This window comes from Mustelus asterias, chromosome 30, assembly GCF_964213995.1.
Source record: "Mustelus asterias chromosome 30, sMusAst1.hap1.1, whole genome shotgun sequence".
Classification (NCBI taxonomy): Eukaryota; Metazoa; Chordata; class Chondrichthyes; order Carcharhiniformes; family Triakidae; genus Mustelus; species Mustelus asterias.
In genome coordinates this window covers 16,336,661-16,358,697 of record NC_135830.1, presented here as the reverse complement: position 1 = coordinate 16,358,697, position 22,037 = coordinate 16,336,661, and the positions used below count along the sequence as shown (strand labels likewise).

Genomic DNA, 22,037 nt, shown 5'->3' with positions numbered 1-22,037 from the left:
GTGTTACAGTCACAACTATAGGGTGCAGAGAGAATCGAGGTTTCAAAGCATAGAACAAGTGTAAAAGATAAAATTAGAAGGTATCCTTGGCACAGTGTGCAAGAAGTCACCTTGCTCCGGTGCCATCTTGAGTATATCTGTCTGGCCGCCTGCATGGAGATTTTCAACTGTGTCCAGGACAGGAAGCAGTGAACATGGATCTGTCGATCAGCCTCAATCAGCACCTTCAGGAGAATTGGGAGGGTGAATATTAGATACAGCAGACTGAGAGTGGAGGGAGAGTGAATATTAGATACAGCAGAGTGAGAATGGAGGGAGAGTGTGTGTGGGATGGAGATTTACAGCTTTTGGGGAATGAGAGAGGAAAATAGGATTGTTAGTTCTGAATTTCTATCCTGTACTGACCGTAATGGCATTTGTAAACTACATTTACAGGATATTGTGACAGGAGCATTTACAGACAGAAATCTCAGACGTGACGTTCTAGATTTGACAGAGTCACTCGATTCCTTGGGACCTGAATATCATCGGTCTTTGAATCTAGAAGGAGGAATGTTTGCCCAGTCTCACCCAAGTGAGAGTGTTCCAGTGCACTAACTGTGGAAAGAATATCAACCAGTTACAGAGGCTGAAAAACCATCACACCATTCATAGCGGGGACAGACTGTACATGTGTTTGTTGTGTCGATGAGGCTTCAACTGTTAAACTGACCTGGATTGATACAGCGGGACCTAAAACATGAAGAAACCGTGGAAATGTGGGGACTGTGAGAAGACATTCAAAGCTCCATCAGAGCTGGAAAACCATTGGCGCATTCACACTGGAGAGAGGCCATTCATCTGCTCTCAGTGTGGGAAGGGATTCACTCAGTCAACCACCCTGCAGAGACACCAGCAAGTTCACACTGGGGAGAGGCCATTCACCTGCTCTCAGTGTGGGAAGGGATTCACTCTGTCATCCCACCTGTTGAGACACAAGCAAGTTCACACAGGGGAGAGGCCATTCACCTGCTCTCAGTGTGGTAAAGGATTCAGTAATTCATTCAACCTGCAGACACACCAGCGAGTTCACACTGGGGAGAGACCATTCACCTGTTCTCAATGTGGGAAGCGATTCAGTGATTCATCCAACCTGCAGACACACCAGCGAATTCACACTGGGGAAAGACCGTTCATCTGCTCTCAGTGTGGGAAGGGATTCACTCTTTTGTGCAACCTGTTAAGACACAAGCGAGTTCACACCGGAGAGAAGCCATTCACCTGCTCTCATTGTGGGAAAGGATTCAGTGATTCTTCCGGCATGCAGACCCACCAGCGAGTTCACACTGGGGAGAGACCATTCATCTGCTCTGACTGTGGGAAGGGATTCACTCTGTCATCCCACCTGTTGAGACACCAGCGTGTTCACACCAGTGAGTGGCCCTTCTCCTGCTCTCAGTGTGGGAAGGGATTTAATGATTCATCCAACCTGGAGAGACACCAGCGAGTTCACACTGGGGAGAGGCCATTCACCTGCTCTCAGTGTGGGAAGGGATTCACTCTTTTATCCATCCTGTTGAGACACAAGCAAGTTCACAAGTGATTACAGGTGCTGGAATCTGATATTGTTTCTACTCTCAATTATCTCCAGGACTGCTTATTGTTCATTCTCAATGGGGAGGATTATTTGATGTTGGACTGGCTGATCTCACGACTTTGCCTCCAGTGGGCTGATGCTCTTTGAGTCTTGTTGCAAATACCTGCTTTCAGATTTTACAAGGATCACAGAATGAAAGGGTGTTAGGAAGTGAAGAGATATTTAGTTCTTATTTCTGTTTGGAACCCCCAAAGCATGCCACATTGCCATGGAGATGGGCTGTGGTTGTTACATGGTTCTTTTGTTGAATTTACCCAAGGTGTTTCTCTCAGAAGCGATTTTAGACCAGGGGTAGGCCACTTGGCCCCTTGACCTTGCTCCACCAAGACTGAGGTTCTTGAGCAAATTGACATAGAGAAGGACAAGGCCTTTTAAAATGGATAAATCTCCAGGTTCAGACGAATTGTACCCTAGGCTGCAGTGGGAGTCAAGGGAGGAGATTGCAGGGGGTCTGACCCAAATTTTCAATTCCTCTCTGGCGACGGGACAGGTGCCAGACGACTGGAGAACAGCTAATGTGGTTCCGCTATTTTAGGAGAATTGTAGAAACAAACCAGGCAACTACAGACCAGTGAGTCACACGTCAGTGATAGGGAAGCTATTGAAGAAACCTCTGAAGGAAAGTATCTATCTCCACTTGGAGAGGGAAAGCTTGATTAGGAATAGTCAGCATGGCTTTATTAGAGGGAGGTCATGCCTAACAAATTTGATTGAATTTTTTGAGGCGGTGTCCAGGTGTGTCGACGTGGTATGGAAGGGGATTCCTCATCAACTCATACGATTTAGAGGCAGAATGCAGTCTTTAAGAGGACAGGAAATCAGTAAAGAGTTAAATGATTATTGGGCAAGCTAAAACAAACAGTTTACCAACATATGTAAATGCAGAAAGTGAATCAAAACAAGTAATTATTATTTAAAACATATACGCTGATATTTTAAATGTATTTTAATGTATTGTACACTTTGGTCAAGCAAAGGTACCGAAAGGCATGGTGGTAAACGACATTAATTTAATGTCAAAGGTCTGGGAACTGGTTAATCAGCAATTGTCTTATCAGTGGGATTCCGATGAGGGTATGTATTCTGCAACATTTATGAATAGATGTATTCACTGCCCAGACACAAGGATAGACACGCCCCTGGATGCAGGATCACATGTCTATTCAACTTGGCAGTGAGCTGGAGGGAACGTCCATTTTGACCTTGAGGTAGCGTCTGTTGTTACCAGGCAACAGAGATGTAGTTAGAGCCAAAAAGGGAAAGACGTCCGGATTTGAAGGATGAATAGAATCTCACCATGATATTAAGTATCATATGGTTGGCTGAGGTACTTGACAGAGATTTGTATTGATGTATAACTGGTAAATGAAATTGATTTTAAGCTCATGAAAGGCAGAATTATTGATTATGACAAAGTATAATTGATCTTTATTTGATTCTGTACTTCAGATCTTTCAGAGTGGTTCTATGGCTCTATTCCTCAGAGCTATTTAAACCTTTTGGAAGTCTCCGGTCAGCTGTACATTTGTTTTATGTTGAATAAATTTTGTTACGTCTTTGCGAGTTTTGAATTGTCTAAGTTAAGTCACAATTGGCCGCCTTGAAATTTCCCCACAAAACGAGGGTAGTGCAGTCGATGTAGTTGATATGGATTTCAGCAAAGCCTTTGACAAGGTTCCACATGGGAGACTTGTAATGAAGGTATATTCACATGGGATACAGGGTAATTTGATAAAGTGGATTCAAAATTGGCTCAGTTGTAGGAGACAGAGGGTGATGACTGATGGCTGCTTTAGTGACTGGAAGTAGGTGTCCTTTGGCATACCACAGGGATCTGTGTTGGGTCCACTATTATTCATCATTCATATAAATTATATAGTTATGAATGTAGGGAGTAGGATTAGTAAGTTTGCGGATGACACAAAGATTGGCCAGGTGGTTAACAGTGAGGTTGAGTGTCTTGGGCTACAAGATGATATAGATGAGATGGTCAAATGGGCAGATAAGTGGCAGATGGAATTTAACCCTGGCAAGTGTGAGGTGATACACTTTTGAAGGAGTAATTTGACAAGGAAGTATTCAATGAATGGTAGGGCACCAGGAAGTTCTGTGGAACAAAGGGACCTTGGTGTGTTTGTCCACAGATCTCTGAAAGTGGAAGGGCATGTTAGTAGGGTGGTGAAAAAGGCATATGGGACACTTACCTTTATCAATCGAGGCATAGATTACAAAAGCAGGAAAATCATGTTGGTGTTGTACAGAACTTTGATGAGGCCCCAGCTGGAGTATTGTGTGCAGTTCTGGACACCACATTATCAGCAGGATGTGATTGCACTGGACGGGGTGCAGAGGAGATTCACCAGGATGCTGCCTGGGGTGGAACATTTAAGTTATGAAGAGAGGTTGGATAGGCTTGGATTGTTTCCGTTAGAGCAGAGAAGACTGAGGGGTGACCTGATCGAGGTGGACAAGATTATGAGGGACATGGACAGAGTGGATGAGGAGCAGCTGTTCCCCTTAGTTCAAGGGTCAGTCAGAAAGGGTCACAGGTTCAAGGTGAGGCGCAGGAGGTTTAGGGGGGATGTGAGGAAAAACATTTTTGCCCAGAGGGTGGTGATGGTCTGGAATACGGTGCCTGGGAGGGAGGTAGAGGCAGGTTGCCTCACATCCTTTATCTGGATGAGCACTTGGCACATTATAACATTCAGGGCTATGGGCCAAGTGCAGGCAGATGGGATTAGATGGGAGTTCATGTGTTTCTAATGTGTCGGAGTGGACTCGATGGACTGAAAGACCTCTTCTGCACTTTATGATTCCATGAAATTAGGAGCAGGATAGGCCATTTGGCCCTTTGAGCCTACTCCACCATTCCATGTGATCATGGCTGATCCTCTATCTCAACACCATGCTCCGTGCCCTCTCCATTCCCCTCGACACTTTTAGAGTCCAGAAATCTATCTATTTCATTCTTTAATATATTCGGTGACTTGGCCTCCACAGCTTTCTGTGGTAGAGAATTCCACAGGTTCACCACCCTCTGAGTGAAGAGGTTTCTTCTTGTCTCATTCCTAAATGGTCCACCCTGTATTCTGAGACTGTGATCCCTTGTTCCAGGCACCCCCAGCCAGAGGAAACAACATCCCTGCATCCAGTCTGTCCGGCCCTGTCAGAATTTTATGCGTTTCACTGAAATCCTGTCTCATTCTTCTAAATTCCAGTGAATACAGGCCCAGTCAACCCAATCTCTCCACATACGACAATCCTGCCAGCACAGGAATCATATCTGGTGAACCTTTGCTGCATTCGTCTGTGGCAAATATATAATTTCTTAGGTAAGGAGACCAAACCTCCAGGTGTGGTCTTAACAAGGCCCTGTACAGCTACAGTGAGACATCCTTGCTCCTGTACTCATTTCCTCTTGCAATGAAGGCCAACAAACCATTTCCCTTCCTAACTGCTTCTTGTTTTTGCATGCTTGCTTTCAGTGGCACCCAGATCCCTTTGTCCATCAACATTTCCCAATCTATCACCTTTTAAATTATACTCTGCTATTCTGTTTCTCCATCCAAAATGGATAACGTCACATTTATCCATGTTAAACTGCATCTGCCATATATTTACCCATTCACTCAACTTGTCGAAATCACTTAAAGTCTTTTGCATCCTCCTCACCACTCTCATTTGTGCCAAGTTTCACGTCATCAGCAAACCTGGAAATATTACATTTTGTTCCCTTGAGATGTTATGGGGTTAGAATCTCAGGCATCTCATGCAACTAGAGCTCACAGGGAGGAGCTACCTTCTTTCACTATAAGCTAAGTTGACATTCAGCTTCCATCACTTTAGGCCTCCCTTACCTCCTTCTCCATAGCTTCAGTGGTACTTGTGCTATAATCACTGGAATATGAAATAGTATGTGCAGAAACTAACTGCAAGACTAATGCGTACGTAACGGACTGCAGGACCAAGTGCGACCAGCACTCATCTTGTGGTTAACCAGTGTATATAAAAAACCCCAAGACAGGAAAAAAACAAGACTTTGAGGTTTGAGTAGGTTGAGAAAAGGGGAATTGAAACAATGAATAATGGGCTTAGTTAACAGTTGTTTTGGAAGGAATGTGATTGGAAGCTAATTGTAGATGAATGTTGCTGGGGGACCTAATTGGCTACTTGTCGGCAGTGCTAATCACACCCCAAAATATGCATTAATGTAGAATGTCGTAAACTCATGAATGGTATAAAAAAGGGAACTGTCCCTGCGTCAGGGCACCTTTTGTGAGCTGACTCCCAAAACTGAGTGGAAGTTACGGAGCAAAGGTTTGCCAGCTTGCATGTAAGATGAATAAAGTACTTTTGAATCAGACAACAGTTAATGTTTGCCTTTGTATCAAGAATGTAAGAAGTCTCCTGGAGCCACCTGGAGTCTCTGGTAACCCAGGGCTTGTGAAAATTTGACAGAGCTTCTCTATTGTCACAGGAGCTGGAATATTACTCATGATCTGTGCTTCCAACCATTTTGAATGCACATTTACAACGACCAAACACATGTGATTCATGAAAGGTCCCCCAAAGGCCACATTTAGTCTGGACCACGGCCTATCAGGCCACTCCCAAGGATGAAGTGGGAATGTACCCAGTGTGTTGTGCCTGATTCAATTGACAAACAGTTTATTGAGTTACGCCAGCGAGGAGAAGCCACAGGGGCTGACCATGTGCAACTCCACCCAACACAGAATATCATCAATTCTTATCCAGTTACTCAGCCCATCCCGGCTGGACACAATCCAATCAGAATGGTGATAGATTACATACATTATAGGTTCAATAAAATTAGTATCTGGGCATTATGGGGCTTTGTGATCATCTCATGGACAGGTGCCCCCATCATGATGCTTTCCAGACCCCCCTTGGGGGGGGTCTTTCTTGGGCTTTCTTTGTACATAGACTCCCTTAGTTAGAAATGGGGTGGATTAAAAGTTCTCAAAGGGACGTCAGCACTCTTCCCTTGTTTTAATCTGCTAACCACATGGTCTGGGAATCATTTCTATTTAATGCTCTCTCTTTTTAAACTCTTTTCTTCAGTATCCAATTCCAGAATTTTCCTTTTCTTTGTGTTACTTGCGTCAGGAATAAATCTTTGGACCTGACAGGAAGTTTAACCCAAGATCAATCCAACACAGGATTGGTCAGAATCATTTCACATGTGTCAAATTTTAAATAACCATTACAAATTAAAACTCTCATTCTCACATGGGTGAATTGTATCTGGATTAAAATTCCCACATGTTTAGTAAAATATCCTGGAATCCTGTCTCTGGCCAGTAAATATGGCTCCAGGTTCATAACTTCTGAACAAAAAAAGTTTTATTGATCACACTTCCTTTTTTAAAAATCTGTTTGATTTAAATCACAGACAGAAAACCTCAAAGCTTGAAGCATTCATCCCACAAATATCATCCACACACAAACAGAGAAACTTAGCATGTGATTTACAACAACAATAACCAAAATTAATTACTTAAGCGTTCTTGTGATCCTGTTTTTAAACTTCCAAAAATGCCTTTAATTAAAGACTCAAGGTAAGGTTAATTCTCCAGAAAGATAAACCTTAACAAATGTAGCCCAAAACAATGATAAAACATATCTACAAACATCCACATAAAACAAACAAAACACATAGATTCTCACAGCTCGTAAATTTCAAACAATGAATCCTCAGCATTCTCTCTCGCAGCTATAGCTTCTTAAAGCGACAGAGCACTACAAACTCACAACTCCTTGATTAAAATAAGATACAAGATCCTTCATTATAACTTAACCTTTTTTAAGCCAACTTACAAGGACTGATTTTAGAGGCAACATCTTTGTTGATTTAAAATCCCAAACACGTTACACCCAAACACCGGCAAAATCTTTGTTCTTTATCTGGGGATAAAATTCTCAGTTATTCCAAATTCCTCCAGGCTATGGTTAATATTTCCGCATTTAACTTATTCCCAGAAATCTTCAATTATAAACTAAAATAGGCACGAGTTTCCGGGCAGTCACAGGAATATGGTCAAGATAGTCCAGTCCCACAATGCCTCACATTCAATCTGCAGTCCTTCAATTATCAAAGAATATGTGGCTGTATGTAGCTGCCTTGGCCATGGTTAACCCCAACCCCAAGGGTGCCTTCTTGAACTGCTGCAATGCCTGAGGTGTACGTACACCCACAGTGCTGTTAGAAAGGGACTTCCATAGAAACATAGAAAAACGACAGCACAATACCAGCCCTTCAGCCCACAAAGTTGTGCCGAACATGTCCCTACCTTAGCGATTACTAGGCTTACCTATAACCCTCTATCTTACTAAGTTCCATGTACTTATCTAAAAGGCTCTTAAAAGACCCTATCGAATCCGCCTCCACCACCCACCACCCTCTGAGTGAAAAACTTACCCCTGACATCTCCTCTGTACCTACTCCCCAGCACCTTAAACCTGTGTGGTCTTGTGGCAACCATTTCAGCCCTGGGAAAAAGCCTCTGACTATCCACTCGATCAATACCTCTCAACATCTTATACACCTCTATCAGGTCACTCCTCATCCTTCGTCTCTCCAAGGAGAAAAGACTGAACTCACTCAACCTATCCTCATAAGGCATGCTCCCCAACCCAGGCAACATCCTTGTAAATCTCCTCTGCACCCTTTCTATGATTTCCACATCCTTCTGTAATGAGGCGACCAGAACTGAGCACAGTACTCCAAGTGTGGTCTGACCAGGGTCTTATACAGCTGCAACATTATCTCACGACTCCTAAGCTCAATTCCTCGATTGATGAAGGCCAGTACACCATACGCCTTCTTAACCGCAGCCTCAACCTGCACAGCTGCTTTGAGCGTCCTATGAACTCGGACCCCAAGATCCTTCTGATCTTCCACTCTGCCAAGAGTCCTACCATTAATATTATATTCTGCCATCGTATTTGACCTGCCAATATGAACTACCTCACAGTTATCTGGGTTGAACTCCATCTGCCACTTCTCCACCCAGTCTTGCATCCTATCAATGTCTCGCTGCAACTTCTGACATCCCTTCATACTATCCACAACACCTCCAACCTTTGTGTCATCAGCAAACTTACCAACCCATCCCTCCACTTCCTCATCCAGGTCATTTATAAAAATCACAAAGAGTAAGGTTCCCAGAACAGATCCCTGGGGCACTCCACTGGTGACCGACCTCCCTGCAGAATATGACCCGTCTATAACCACTCTTTTCCTTCTGTGGGCAAGCCAGTTCTGGATCCACAAAGCAATGTCCCCTTGGATCCCATGCCCCCTCACTTTCTCAATAAGCCTTGCATGGGGCACCTTATCAAGTTTCCAGTTACTGAGAGAGACAAGAGATGAAATTTCTGGGCCTCTCACAAAAATCTTTGTTTCTTCATTGGACACAGGTGAGGTCCCAGAGGATTGGAGGATAGCAAATGTGGTCCCGTTATTTAACAAGGGTAACAAGGATAACCCGGGTAATTATAGGCCAGTGAACTTGACGTCCGTGGTAGGGAAATTGTTGGAGAAGATTCTTAGAGATAGGATCTATACACATTTAGAACTGAATAATCTCATTAGCGATTGTACAAGGGAGGTCATGCCTCACAAATTTGGTTGCGTTTTTTGAGGAGGTGACAAAAATGACTGACGAGGGAAGGGCCGTGGATGTCGTCTCCATGGAATTTAGTGAAGCATTTGACAAGGTCCCTCATGGCAGGTGGTGCAAAAGGTTAAATCTCACGGGATCAAAGGTGAACTAGCTACATGAGTACAGAACTGGCTTGGCCATAGAAGACAGAGGGTAGCAGTGGAGGGGTCTTTTTCTGATTGGAGATCTGTGACTCGTGATGTTCCGCAGGGCTCTGTACCGGGATCTCTGCTGTTTGTGATATATATAAATGATTTGGAAGAAGATGTAGCAAGTCTGATTAGTAAGTTTGCGGACGACACAAAGATTGCTGGAGTTGTGGATTGTGATGAACATTGTCAGAGAATACAGCAGGACATAGATAGGCTGGAAAATTGGGCGGAGAAATGGCAGATGGAACTTAATCCAGATAAATGCGAAGTGATGCATTTTGGTAGATCTAATGCAGGGGGGAGCTATACAATAAATGGCAGAACCATCAGGAGTATAGACACACAGAGGGATCTGGGTGTGCAAGTCCACGATCCTTAAAGGTGGCAGCACAGGTGGAAAGGGGGATGAAGAAGGCATATGGCATGCTTGCTTTTATTGGGGCATAGAGTATAAAAGTTGGCATATGATGTTGCAGTTATATAGAACGTTGGTTAGGCCACATTTGGAATACTGCATCCAGTTCTGGTCGCCACACTACCAGAAGGATGTGGAGGCTTTGGAGAGAGTGCAGAAAAGATTTACCAGGATGTTGCCTGGTATGGAGGGTATTCGCTATGAGGAGAGATTGAGTAAACTAGGGTTGTTCTCCCTGGAAAGACGGAGGTTGAGGGCGACCTAATAGAAGTTTACAAAATTATGAAGGGCATAGATAGGGTGAACAGTTGGAAGTTTTTTCCCAGGTCAGAAATGACAAACACAAGGGGTCACAAGTTCAAGGTAAGGGGGGCAAGGTTCAATACAGATATGCGGGGGACGTATTTTACACAGAGGGTGGTGGGGGCCTGGAATGCACTACCAAGCAAGGTAGTTGAGGCAGACACGCGAGGATCATTTAAGACTTATCTAGATAACCACATGAACAGACTGGGGACAGAGGGATACAAACGGATGGTCTAGTTAGGAACACATGATCAGCGCAGGCTTGGAGGGCCGAAGAGCCTGTTCCTGTGCTGTATTGTTCTTTGTTCTTTAAAATAGACACATGAGTTTCCGGGCAGTCACAGGAATGTGGTCAAGATAGTCCAGTCCCACAATGCCTCACATTCAATCTGCAGTCCTTCAATTATAACAGAATATGTGGCTGTATGTAGCTGCCTTGGCCATGGTCAACCCCAACCCCAAGGGTGCCTTCTTGAACTGCTGCAATGCCTGAGGTGTAAGTACACCCACAGTGCTGTTAGGGAGGGACTTCCAGCTACACATTCCAGACTTTCACTAGACTGTAGGTGGATATCAGATTGATATATTCCATTCAACCACACCCAAGCTGAGTTATTCCAATTCCTTTATTGTCCAGGACAATATATTCACAATATCATTAAAACAGAAATTAAACATTCCCATTTGATTTCAGGTATTAACATATTCTGTTAGTTTGTTCTTTATTGTCGATGTCAGGCTGGGCTTGTTCCTCTTGGAGAAAAGGAGGTTGAGGGGAGATTTGATCGAGGTGGACAGATTCTGACAGGTTTAGATAAGGTGGACAAAGAAAAGCTGTTCCTATTAGCTGATGGGACAAGGACTAGGGGGGGACACAGATTTATGGTTTTGGGTCAGAGATGCAAGGGGAGGAGTGGGGGGGGGGGGGAGGGGGGGGAGGGTGGGGGGGGAGATGTGAGGAAGAATATTCTGATGCAGCGAATGGTAATGACCTGAAACTCGCTGCCTACGAGGGTGGAGGAAGTGGAGACAATAAACAATTAAAAAGGAAATTGGATGGGCATTTGGGATGTTCCAAACAGAACGAAGAACAAAGAAAATTACAGCACAGAAACAAGCCCTTTGGCCCTCCAAGCCTGTAGCAACCATGCTGCCCGTCTGAACTAAAACCCCTACCCTTCCGGGGACCATATTCCTCTGTTCCTATGCATTTCATATATTTGTCAAGACACATCTTAAAAGTCACTATCGTATCTGCTTCCACTACCTTCCCCGGCAACGAGTTCCAGGCACCCAGCACCCTCTGTGTAAAAAACCTGCCTGGTACATCTCCTTTAAACCTTGCCCCTCGCACCTTAAACCTATGCCCCCTAGTAATTGACTCTTCCAACCTGGGAAAAAGCTTCAGATTATCCACTCTGTCCATGTCCCTCATAATCTTGTAGACTTCTATCAGGTCGCCCCCCTCAACCTCTGTCGTTCCAGTGAGAACAAACCAAGTTTCTCCAACCTCTCCTCATAGCTAATGCCCTCCACACCAGACAACATCCTGATAAATATTTTCCGTACCCTCTCCAAAGCCTCCACATCCTTCTGGTAGTGTGGTGACCAGAATTGAACACTAGATTCCAAGTGCGGTCAAACTAAGGTTCTATAAAGCTGCAACATGACTTACCAATTTTTAAACTCAATGCCCCGGCCGATGAAGGCAAGCATGCCGTATGCCTTCTTGACGACCTTCTCCACCTGCATTGCCACTTTCAATGACCTGTGTACCTGTACACCCAGATCCTTCTGCCTATCAATACTCTTAAGGGTTCTGCCAATAACTGTATATTTCCCATCTGTATTAGACCTTCCAAAATGCATTACCTCACATTTGTCTGGATTAAACTTCATCTGCCATCTCTCCGCCCAAGTCTCCAACTGATCTATATCCTGCTGTATCCTCTGCCGGTCCCCATCACTATCCGCAATTCCACCAACCTTTGTGTCGTCCACAAACTTACCAATCAAACCAGTTACATTTTCCTCCAAACCATTTATATATATCACAAACAGCAAAAGTCCCAGCACTGATCCCTGAGGAATGTCACTTGTCACAGCCCTCCATTCAGAAATGTACCTTTGCACTGCCAACCTCTGTTTTCTTCTGACAAAATATCTCTAAACTTCCTAACACCCTGTCACTCTGTGATCCTTGTGACATTTGAAACCAGGTATTTGCAAAAAGACTCAAAGAATATCAGCCCACTGGAGACTGAGACCGGCCAGTCCAGCACAAAGAAACCCTCTGACCCTTCCCATTGACGAACTGTGAGAATGAACAAAATGCAGTCCTGGATGCAACTGAGAGCAGAAACAATAACAGCAGAATCCAACCCCTGGAATCACTCGTGAACTTGCTGGTGTCTCAGCAGCCGGGATGAAACGCTGAAACCCTTCCCACACTGAGGGCAGGTAAACGGCCTCTCGCCAGTGTGAACTCGCTGGTGTCTCTGCAGGCTGGATAACTGAGTGAATCCCTTCCCACACTGAGAGCAGGTGAATGGCCTCTCCCCAGTGTGAACCCGCTGGTGTGTCCGCAGGTTAGATGAACAACTGAATCCCTCCCCACAATGAGAGCAGGTGAACAGCCTCTCCCCAGTGTGAACTCGCTGGTGTGTCCGCAGGCTGGATAACTGAGTGAATCCCTTCCCACACTGAGAGCAGGTGAACGGCCTCTCTCCAGTGTGAACTCGCTGGTGTCTCTGCAGGCTGGATAACTGAATGAATCCCTTCCCACACTGAGAGCAAGTGAATGGCCTCACCCCAGTGTGAACTCGCTGGTGTGTCTGCAGGTGGGATGACTGCGTGAATCCCTTCCCACATTCCGAGCAGGTGAATGGCCTCTCCCCAGTGTGAACTCGCTCGTGTGTCCGCAGGCTGGATAACTGAATGAATCCCTTCTCACACTGAGAGCAGGTGAATGGCCTCTCCCCAGTGTGGCTGCGCCGATGAGCTGCCAGCAGAGATGGGGCTCTGTATCTCTTCCCACAGTCTGCACATTTCCACGGTTTCTCCATGGTGCGGGTGTCCTTACCTCTCTCTTGGGTGGACAATTAGTTGAAACTTCGTCCACACACAGAACAAGATTACAGTTTCTACCCGCTGTGAATGGTGTGATATTTATTCAGACTGTGTAACTGGTTAAAGCTCTTTAGTCAGTGCATTGGAACACTCTCTCTCAAGTGTGGTAGTGTGTTGATGCTTTTTCACTCACACTGACATTTCAAATCTTTTCAAATCGACAGACTGGACAATCATTTCTCCTTCTAGATTCAAAGTCCGATGATATTGAGGTCCCAAGGAATAAGACTCTGTCAGATCGAGACGTGACGTTTGAGATTTCAGCCTGTGATTCCTCTTTCAATATCCTGTAAAATGAGTTTACAAAAGTCATCAGTGTCAGTACAGGATAGAAATTCAGAACAGACAATTTCTATGGAACATTCTTTCCTCTCTCATTCCCCAAAAGCTGTAAATCTCCATCCCACACACTCTCTCCCCATTCTCAGCAGGTCTGGCAGCATCTGTATGGAGAGAAAAGAACTGATGTTTCCGAGCTTTGACAAAGGGTCATCGAGACAAGAAACATCAGCTCTTTTCTCTCCTTACAGATGCTGCCAGACCTGCTGAGATTTTCCAGCATTTTCTCTCTTGGTTTCAGATTCCAGCATCCGCAGTAATTTGCTTTTATAAGGCTGCAGATACCTCCTCCCAAGTAACATGCGTGTGCCCAACACATCACCACTTGTTTCCCTTATTTCTTTCGCACCCATGGTGCTCTCCGCAGTAAACACAGAGAAGTATTCATTAAAAATCTCACCCATCTCCTGTGGCTCCACACGCAGATGGCCATAGTGATTTTCCAGGGGATCTATTCTCTCTCTAGCCACCCTTTTCCTCTTAATATAGCTAAAGAACATCTTGGAATTGTCTTTAATCTCACCTGCCAGATCCATATCATACCCTCTTTTTGTCCTCCTGATTTCCCTCTTCAGTATTTTCTTACACTTTTTATAGTCAGAGTGATTCACTTGTCCCCGATTGCCTAAACCCAATGTACGCTTCCTTCTTTTACCTGACCAGAGCCTCAATGTCCCTTGTCTGCCAGAGATCCCTAAATTTACCATTCTTTCCCTGCATCTTAACAGGAATATACTGTCCCTGGTCTCTTGATATCACACTTTTAAAACCTCCCAATTGCCAGTCATTCCTTTCCCTTCATTGATCTCGCTTCCAAACTAAAACCGGCCGTCGCCATTACCCGCACTGATGTGGAGATGCCGGCGTTGGTCTGGGGTTAACACAGCAACAAGTCAAACAACACCAGGTTAAAGTCCAACAGGTTTATTTGGTTCACCCGCACTGCGCATGCTTCAGGTCCCGCCCCTCATTCATTCCGATTGGTTGGAGGACCAGCCACTCCCACTCGGTCCTCCAGCCCCGCCCCCTCTTCCTATTGGTCCGGAGCTGCCGTCAATCAGCCCCTGGGCATTGTGATGTAGAGCATGCGCAGTGTCATTGCTGTCCTTGGAGCTTGTTTGTCCCGGAGAAGCGGAGTCAGCGTTAGGCGGTGGCTGGGAGGATTTGGAAACACTTTGTGGATCCGCAAACCCTTCAGAATCATTGTCAGCTCCCTGGTTTGCAGCTGCGGGGCTTCTCCCTCCCTCCCTCCCTCCCTCCCGGGAACAGGCCCAGGTTAACGGCCCCATCCTGGCTCAGCCACTGGAGGATGGTTCACATCAGAGGATGGGGGAGGGGGACAATAAATAAGAGGTTACACTTTGTCCTCAAATCAATGAGGACTCTGATCTCTGGGAAGGAAGGAAACCCTGGGAGGTGGGCGGGGAGGATTCACAAACACCCGCTGGAGGTCCCAACACCCCCAATAAGACCCATTGGTTTTATTGTCAGTCTGCAGACAGGAACTGGAGAACTGAACCCAGTAAGAGTTTTAACAACACCAGGTTAAAGTCCAACAGGTTTATTTGGTAGCAAACACCATTAGCTACCATTAGGTGTTTGCTACCAAATAAACCTGTTGGCCTTTAACCTGGTGTTGTTAAAACTCTTACTGTGTTCACCCCAGTCCAACGCCGGCATCTCCACATCAGAACTGAACCCAGACAGAGGAGAGGGAGGGAGCAAACTGGGAGTGGAGAAAAGAAATTGTGAGGTGGGTTTGGATTTCAGCCCAGGGAGGAGGGAGAGTTTGTGGGACAGGAATTTATTGATTTGGGGAACAAGAGAGGAAGAAATGTTCCAGAGAATTAGAATTGCCTGTTCAAAATTTCTATCCTGGACTGACAGTGATTAATTTTGTAAACTCCTTTTACAGGTGAGGTGAAGAAACATCACATCAAAATCAGACAGAGTCTCGATTCACTTGGATTTAAATATCCTCAGACTTTGAATGTGGAAGAAGAAATGTTTGTCTTCTGTCTGGAGGAGAAGATTTCAAACATCAGTGTGACTGAAAAAGCACCAAGATACACGCACACCCGAGTGAGAGTGTTTCAGTGAGTTGACTGTGGAAAGAGCTTTATCCAGTTACACAGCCTGAAAAAACATCACAGCATTCACAGCAAGGAAAAACTACACGTGTTCTGTGTGTGGATGAGGCTTCAACTGAACATTTAACCTGGAGAAACATCAGGACACCAGCACCATGGAGAAACCGTGGAAATGTGGGGACTGTGGGAAAGGATTCAGTTACCCTTCCCTGTTGGAAAACCATCGGCGCAGTCACACTGGTGAGAGACCGTTCACCTGTTCTGTCTGTGGGGAGGGATTCATTCAGTCATCTGGCCTTTGGTCTCACCAGAGAATTCACACTGAGGAAAAGCCATTCGCCTGCACCTCCTGTGGGAAGAGGTTCAGGCATTCTTCAGCACTCACTGTGCACCAACGCAGTCACACCGGGGAGAGACCATTCATCTGCTCCGTGTGTGGGAAGGGATTCACTCAGTCCTTCCACCTGCTGTCACACCAGCGAGTTCATACTGGGGAGAGGCCGTTCACCTGCTCCAACTGTGGGAAGGGATTCACTGGGTCATCCCACTTACTGTCACACTAGCGAGTTCACATTGAGGAGAAGCCATTCAGCTGCACTGACTGTGGACGGAGTTTCAGACAGGCATCCTCCCTCATTGCACACCAGCGAATTCACACTGGGGAGAGACCGTTTACTTGCTTTGTGTGTGGAAAGGGATTCACAGTTTTACCCACACTGCTGAGACACCAGAAAATTCACACTGAAGAGAAGCCATTCAGCTGCACTGACTGTGGAAAGAATTTCAGGCAGTCATCCAACCTCACTGGTCACTGACGCACTCACACTGCAGAAAGACCATTCACATGCTCCGTGTGTGGGAAGGGATTCAATCGGCCATCCAACCTCTCTGCTCACCAGCGAATTCACACAGGGGAGAGGCCATTCACTTGCTCCGTGTGTGGGAAGGGATTCGCAAAGTCTTTCAACCTGCTGGCTCACCAACGCACTCACACTAAGAGGCCATTCAACTGCTCTGTGTGTGGGAAGGGATTCACTCAGTCACAATGGCTCCTGAGACATCAACAAGTTCACAAGTGACTGCAGGGGTTGGATTTTGCTGTTTTTGCTGCTGTTCAGTATTGACAGTCTGACAATATTTTATTTCTGCTGATGTTAACAAACCCTATAACTAGCTGGAATTTAATATTCTGGAAGTGTCACTGATTTTCAGGGCTGCAATGCCACTTTTTAAAAGCACCACCAATGATCTTCCCCCTTAATTGAAGAACTGTCAACAGGAACCTGTTTAGAATAAAGTTAAGAACTTGTGCTTCAATTCTAATTTGATCTTTGGGCAAAATCTACAATTCATTCTCTGAAAGATCCATCTGCAGGGCACAAAGTATTTATTTTCAATGCTTGTATTCAGATTTTCTGGAAAGCTACTCTTTGATTTTTAAGGGCTATTTTTTGGTTTCCAGGGGAGCGTTTTCCATTCTCAGTAACTCCTTTATTAGTGATGTAGTCACGTAGTAACATTACCTTTTGTGTTTCTGTTAGTTTACTTCTTTGAATAAGATAGCACAAATACTGAAGACGGTGTATATATTAAATCTTTTAAATTGGAATCTATGAATGATATTTTTTGTTAACTTATTTTAAAAATACTCCCATACTCTCTTTCCAAAATGAGAATTCTCACTATTTGACACAAGGTAACTGAATCAGATGTTTACTGGTTCAGACAGTGGAGCAGGAAAAATCTCTCCCGATTCTGATCTTCATTGTGTGTGGATTTACATTGATAACCCATCAATAACCTCACTACACCAGCTGAGATCAGCTCTGACCGGGGATTCTGTATGTTGTCTGTGAACATTAAACTGCAAATAAAAGCAGTTTAGAATATGAATGGATCTCAATTTCTAATGTGACGACCCAAGTGATTGGTAAGTATGTTCACAATATCTGGTTACTCAAATTCCTGAGCTGTAAACCCCACCTCCTGAGATATATAAAAATAATCGAGACTTGTTCAGCAGAATGGGGAAAGCTCTGCCGATGGTTGGATCATTCCTTTTGAGGCTCACACTGCTATGAAACTAGTTCTGTAGCAGGAAGACACAACTCCTCCATACATCACTGATAGGCTGCTGAGTCTTTTCTCAAAATAGGTGGCAAAGCTGTTCCTCCAGTTTGAGACTCTGTCTCTGCAGATGTAGCAACATCGGGAGAGACAGAATCTGTGATTGGAGGAGATGGTCCTCACAGTTTCTGTCTTTCCCATGTACAGGATGATTTATTTTCTTCCAGTAGTTCCTCACAAGACAGAATTTCTGCGGGCCTTTTGGCAAGTCATGTTGCAGCTTTATAGAACCTCAGTTAGGCCGCACTTGGAATATAGTGTTCAATTCTGGTTGCCACACTACCAGAAAGATGTGGAGGCTTTGGAGAGGGTGGAGAGGGTACAGAAAAGATCTACCAGGATGTTGCCTGGCATGGAGGGCATTAGCTATGAGGAGAGGTTGGAGAAACTTGGTTTGTTCTCACTGGAACGACGCAGGTTGAGGGCGATCTGACAAAGTCTACAAGATTGTGAGGGGCTTGGGCAGTGGATAGTCAGAAGCTTTTTCCCAGGGTAGAAGAGTCAATTACTAGGGGGCATAGGTTTAAGGTGCGAGGGGCAAGGTTTAAAGGAGATGTACGAGGCAGGTTTTTTACCCAGAGGGTGGTGGGTGCCTGGAACTCGCTGCCAGGGGAGGTAGTGGAAGCAGATACAATAGTGACTTTTAAGGGGCGTCTTGACAAATACATGAATAGGATGGGAATGGAGGGATATGGTCCCCAGAAGGGTAGGGGGTTTCAGTTCAGTCCGGCAGTGTAGTTGGTGCAGGCTTGGAGGGCTAAAGGGATGTTCCTGTGCTGTAATTTTCTTTGTTTTCTTTTGAGGGTGAATTCACCATCCACAGCCATTTATTTTGAACCCTGGTTTGAAATATTCTCACTCTGGGTTTAAGGCTTCCTGGCATCATACACAGATTTAGATCTTACCACCAAACACCAATTCATATCCTCATCCGAGTCCCAGATTTAAATGTGGTTGTCCAAACTAGAAAACATATATAATTTGACTCTTTTTAAACCTGATTCACCACACCCCTGCCACACTAACCACAACAGATTGTTTTTGGGACCAGTTGTTCCATTGAAGTCTGTGTTGTTCTCAATGATGACAGTTTTAACCTCCATAACCTGTCCTAACCCTTCTGCCCTCCAGGGGCTCTGTTTTTCTGATGGTGACATTCCCTGTTTACCCAGTCAGCCCTTGAATTGTTTGTGAATCCAGTCACATGTCGGTTAGACTGGATCAGGGCAGCAGATTTCCTTCCTTAAAGGGCATTAGAGAACCAGATGTGTTTTTACAACAATTAATTCATGCTCATCAATATTTTAATTGAAACGTGGTGGGATTCAAACCCAGGTCCCAAAATCATTATAATAAATAGAGAAAATGCTGGATAAACTCAGCAAGTCTGTTCTTTTCAGAACTCCAGCATCTGCTGGATTTTGCTTTACCTCCAAATCATTCTCCTGGAATACTCCTGCTCTGGCTCTAATTCCAGTCAGCTCAGACAACAAAAACAGGTTTCACAAAATCACAAACATTTAAAAAAGGAGGGAGACAAAAGGCAGGTAACTATAGGCTGGTTAGCTTAACTTCTGGAGGAGGGAAAATGCTTGGATCTATCATCGGGGAAGAAATAGCGAGACATCTGGATATAAATTGTCCCATGGGTAACACACAGCATGGGTTCATGAAGGACAGGTCATGTTTGACTAATTTGGTGGAATTATTTGAGAACATTACATGTGCAGTGGACAATGGGGAACCTGTAGATGTGGTGTATCTGGATTTCCAGAAGGCATTTGACAAGGTGCCGCACCAAAGACTGCTGCATAAGATAAAGGTGCACAGTGCTACGGGTAATGTATTAGCATGGATAGAGGATTGGTTAACTAACAGAAAGCAAAGAGTGGGAGTAAATGGGTGTTTTTCTGGTTGGCGATCAGTGACTAGTGGTGTGCCTCAGGGATCAGTGTTGGGACTGCAATTGTTTACGGTTTACATAGATGATTTGGAGTTGGGGACCAAGTGTAGTGTGTCAAAATTCGCAGATGACACTAAGAGCAAAGTGTGCAGAGGACGCTGAAAGTCTGCAAAGGGATATAGATAATCTATGTGAGTGGGCGAGTGTCTGGCAGATGGAGTACAATGTTGGTAAATGTGAGGTCATCCATTTTGGTAGGAATAACAACAAAATGGACGATTATTTAAATGGTAAAAAATTGCAGCATGCTGCTGTGCAGAGGGACAGGGGTGTCCTTGTGCAGGAATCTCAAAGAGTTGGTTTGCAGGTGCAGCAGGTAATTAAGAAGGCAAATGGAATTTTGTCCTTCATTGCGAGAGGGATGGAGTTTAAAAACAGCGAGGTTATGTTGCAGCTGTATAAGGTGCTGCTGAGGCCACACCTGGAGTACTGTGTACAGTTTTGGTCTCCTTACTTGAGAAAGGATATACTAGCACTGGAGGGGGTGCAGAGGAGATTCACGAGGTTGATTCCGGAGTTGAGAGGGTTGGCTTATGAGGAGAAACTGAATAGACTGGGGCTATACTCATTGGATTTCAGAAGAATGAGGGGAGATCTTATAGAAACATATAAGATTATGAAGGGAATAGATTAGAAGCAGTGAAGTTGTTTCCACTGGTGGGTGAAACTAGAACTTGGGGGCATAGCCTCAAAATAAGGGGAAGCAGATTTAGGACTGAGTTGAGGAAGAACTTCTTCACACCAAGGGTTGTGAATCTGTGGAATTCCCTGCCCAGTGAAGCAGTTGGGGCGACCTCATTGAATGTTTTTAAGGCAAGGATAGATAAATTATTGAACAGTAAAGGAATTAAGGGCTATGGTGAGCGGGCGTGTAAGTGGAGCTGAGTCCACAAAAAGATCAGCCATGAGGCTCGAGGGGCCAGATGGCCTACTCCTGCTCCTAGTTCTTATGTTCTTCCCACAATCCCCACATTTCCATGGCATCTCCCTGTGACTGCAAATTATGTTCCAAAAGGCCAGATGATTGGTTGAAGCTTTCACCACACCTGACTAAACCTCTGACTAACCTGCCTAAAACTGAGGATAAAGTATTGGTGTCTGTAAGGTCTAAAATAATACCCTTGGCTTCCTTGTAGATCTGTGGCACCAAGTTCAAAACTCTTCATGAATCATCCTCTTGGCCTCTAGCCTGTCAACTGTCCATGAGAATCTTATATGTTTCAGAATGTTCACTGCTCATTCTTCCAAACCTAATGAGTATAGGTGCAATCTTTCCCCAAAAGACAACGAGTTGGATTCTGTGGCATCACTTCCACAAAACTGGAGAATCCCCCCCGAGGTCAAAGGACCTTTGTGTGGTCCACCCCCCAGCCTGCTACGATTCCTGTGGTGGGTGGGATGGGAGAATTCTCCCCTACACCTTCACAACCTTTCCTCAAAAGACAACACCTTCATCTTAGGAATGGGCCTGGTGAACTTTCTCTGAACTCATTCCAATGAAAGCATGTCATTCCATAAGTCGGGAGACCAAAACCGTACACAGTATTCCAGCTGCTATCTCAGCAATGTCCTGTGTAGGTGCAGCAAGTTCCCTTTTTCAAACTCCACCCCCTTGCAGTAAAGTCCAACACTCCATCTGCCTTCTTCTTTACTTGCTGTACCTTCATCCTATTTTTTCACGATTCATGTACAAGGACACCCAGATTCCTCTCTACGGCAGTATTCTTCAGTTTCTGTATATTTAAACATTTTTTTGCTTCTCTATTCTTCCTGCCAAAGTGGAAAAGCTCCCACTTTCCCGCACTATACTCCGTCTGCCATTTTTCTGTCCATTCAGGTAACTTATCTGTGTCCCTTACAGATTTTTTGTAACACCCTCACAACTTGCTTTTCTACCTATCTTTGTGTCATCAATTCTGGCTTCATCCAAGTCATTGATCAAGGCGGCTGTTTTTCTCTCTCTCAGTTGTGGGTGATATTTGTCTCTATTCTCCTGGAAACTGAATGAATCTTGTTCCAAACTGGGTTCAATATCAGACATTTCAGGGAGTCAGGAATCATTCGCCCCTGAACCTACACTGGTAAAACCCCAGACAGTTCCTCAGTAAGGAGTTTTCTGGTTCCTCACCATATATTAGTCAGGATACTGAAACCCAGCTTTTTTACAGTCCACTCCTGGAGGCCCCACTCCCTGA

General features: G+C 44.8%; 2 protein-coding genes across 2 annotated transcripts in view; both read left to right on the top strand.

Moving 5' to 3' along the window:
• Positions 1 to 2,123, top strand: part of LOC144480682 (uncharacterized) — a 121,601-nt gene extending 119,478 nt beyond the window's left edge. The window contains 1 exon segment of the mRNA XM_078200277.1: positions 737 to 2,123. Within this exon segment, the coding sequence (XP_078056403.1) occupies positions 737 to 1,582 (846 nt within the window). The 3' untranslated portion in view covers positions 1,583 to 2,123.
• LOC144480806 (uncharacterized) overlaps positions 1 to 22,037 on the top strand; it is an 83,047-nt gene that overhangs the window by 34,305 nt on the left and 26,705 nt on the right. The gene's annotated exons all lie outside the window — the stretch shown is intronic.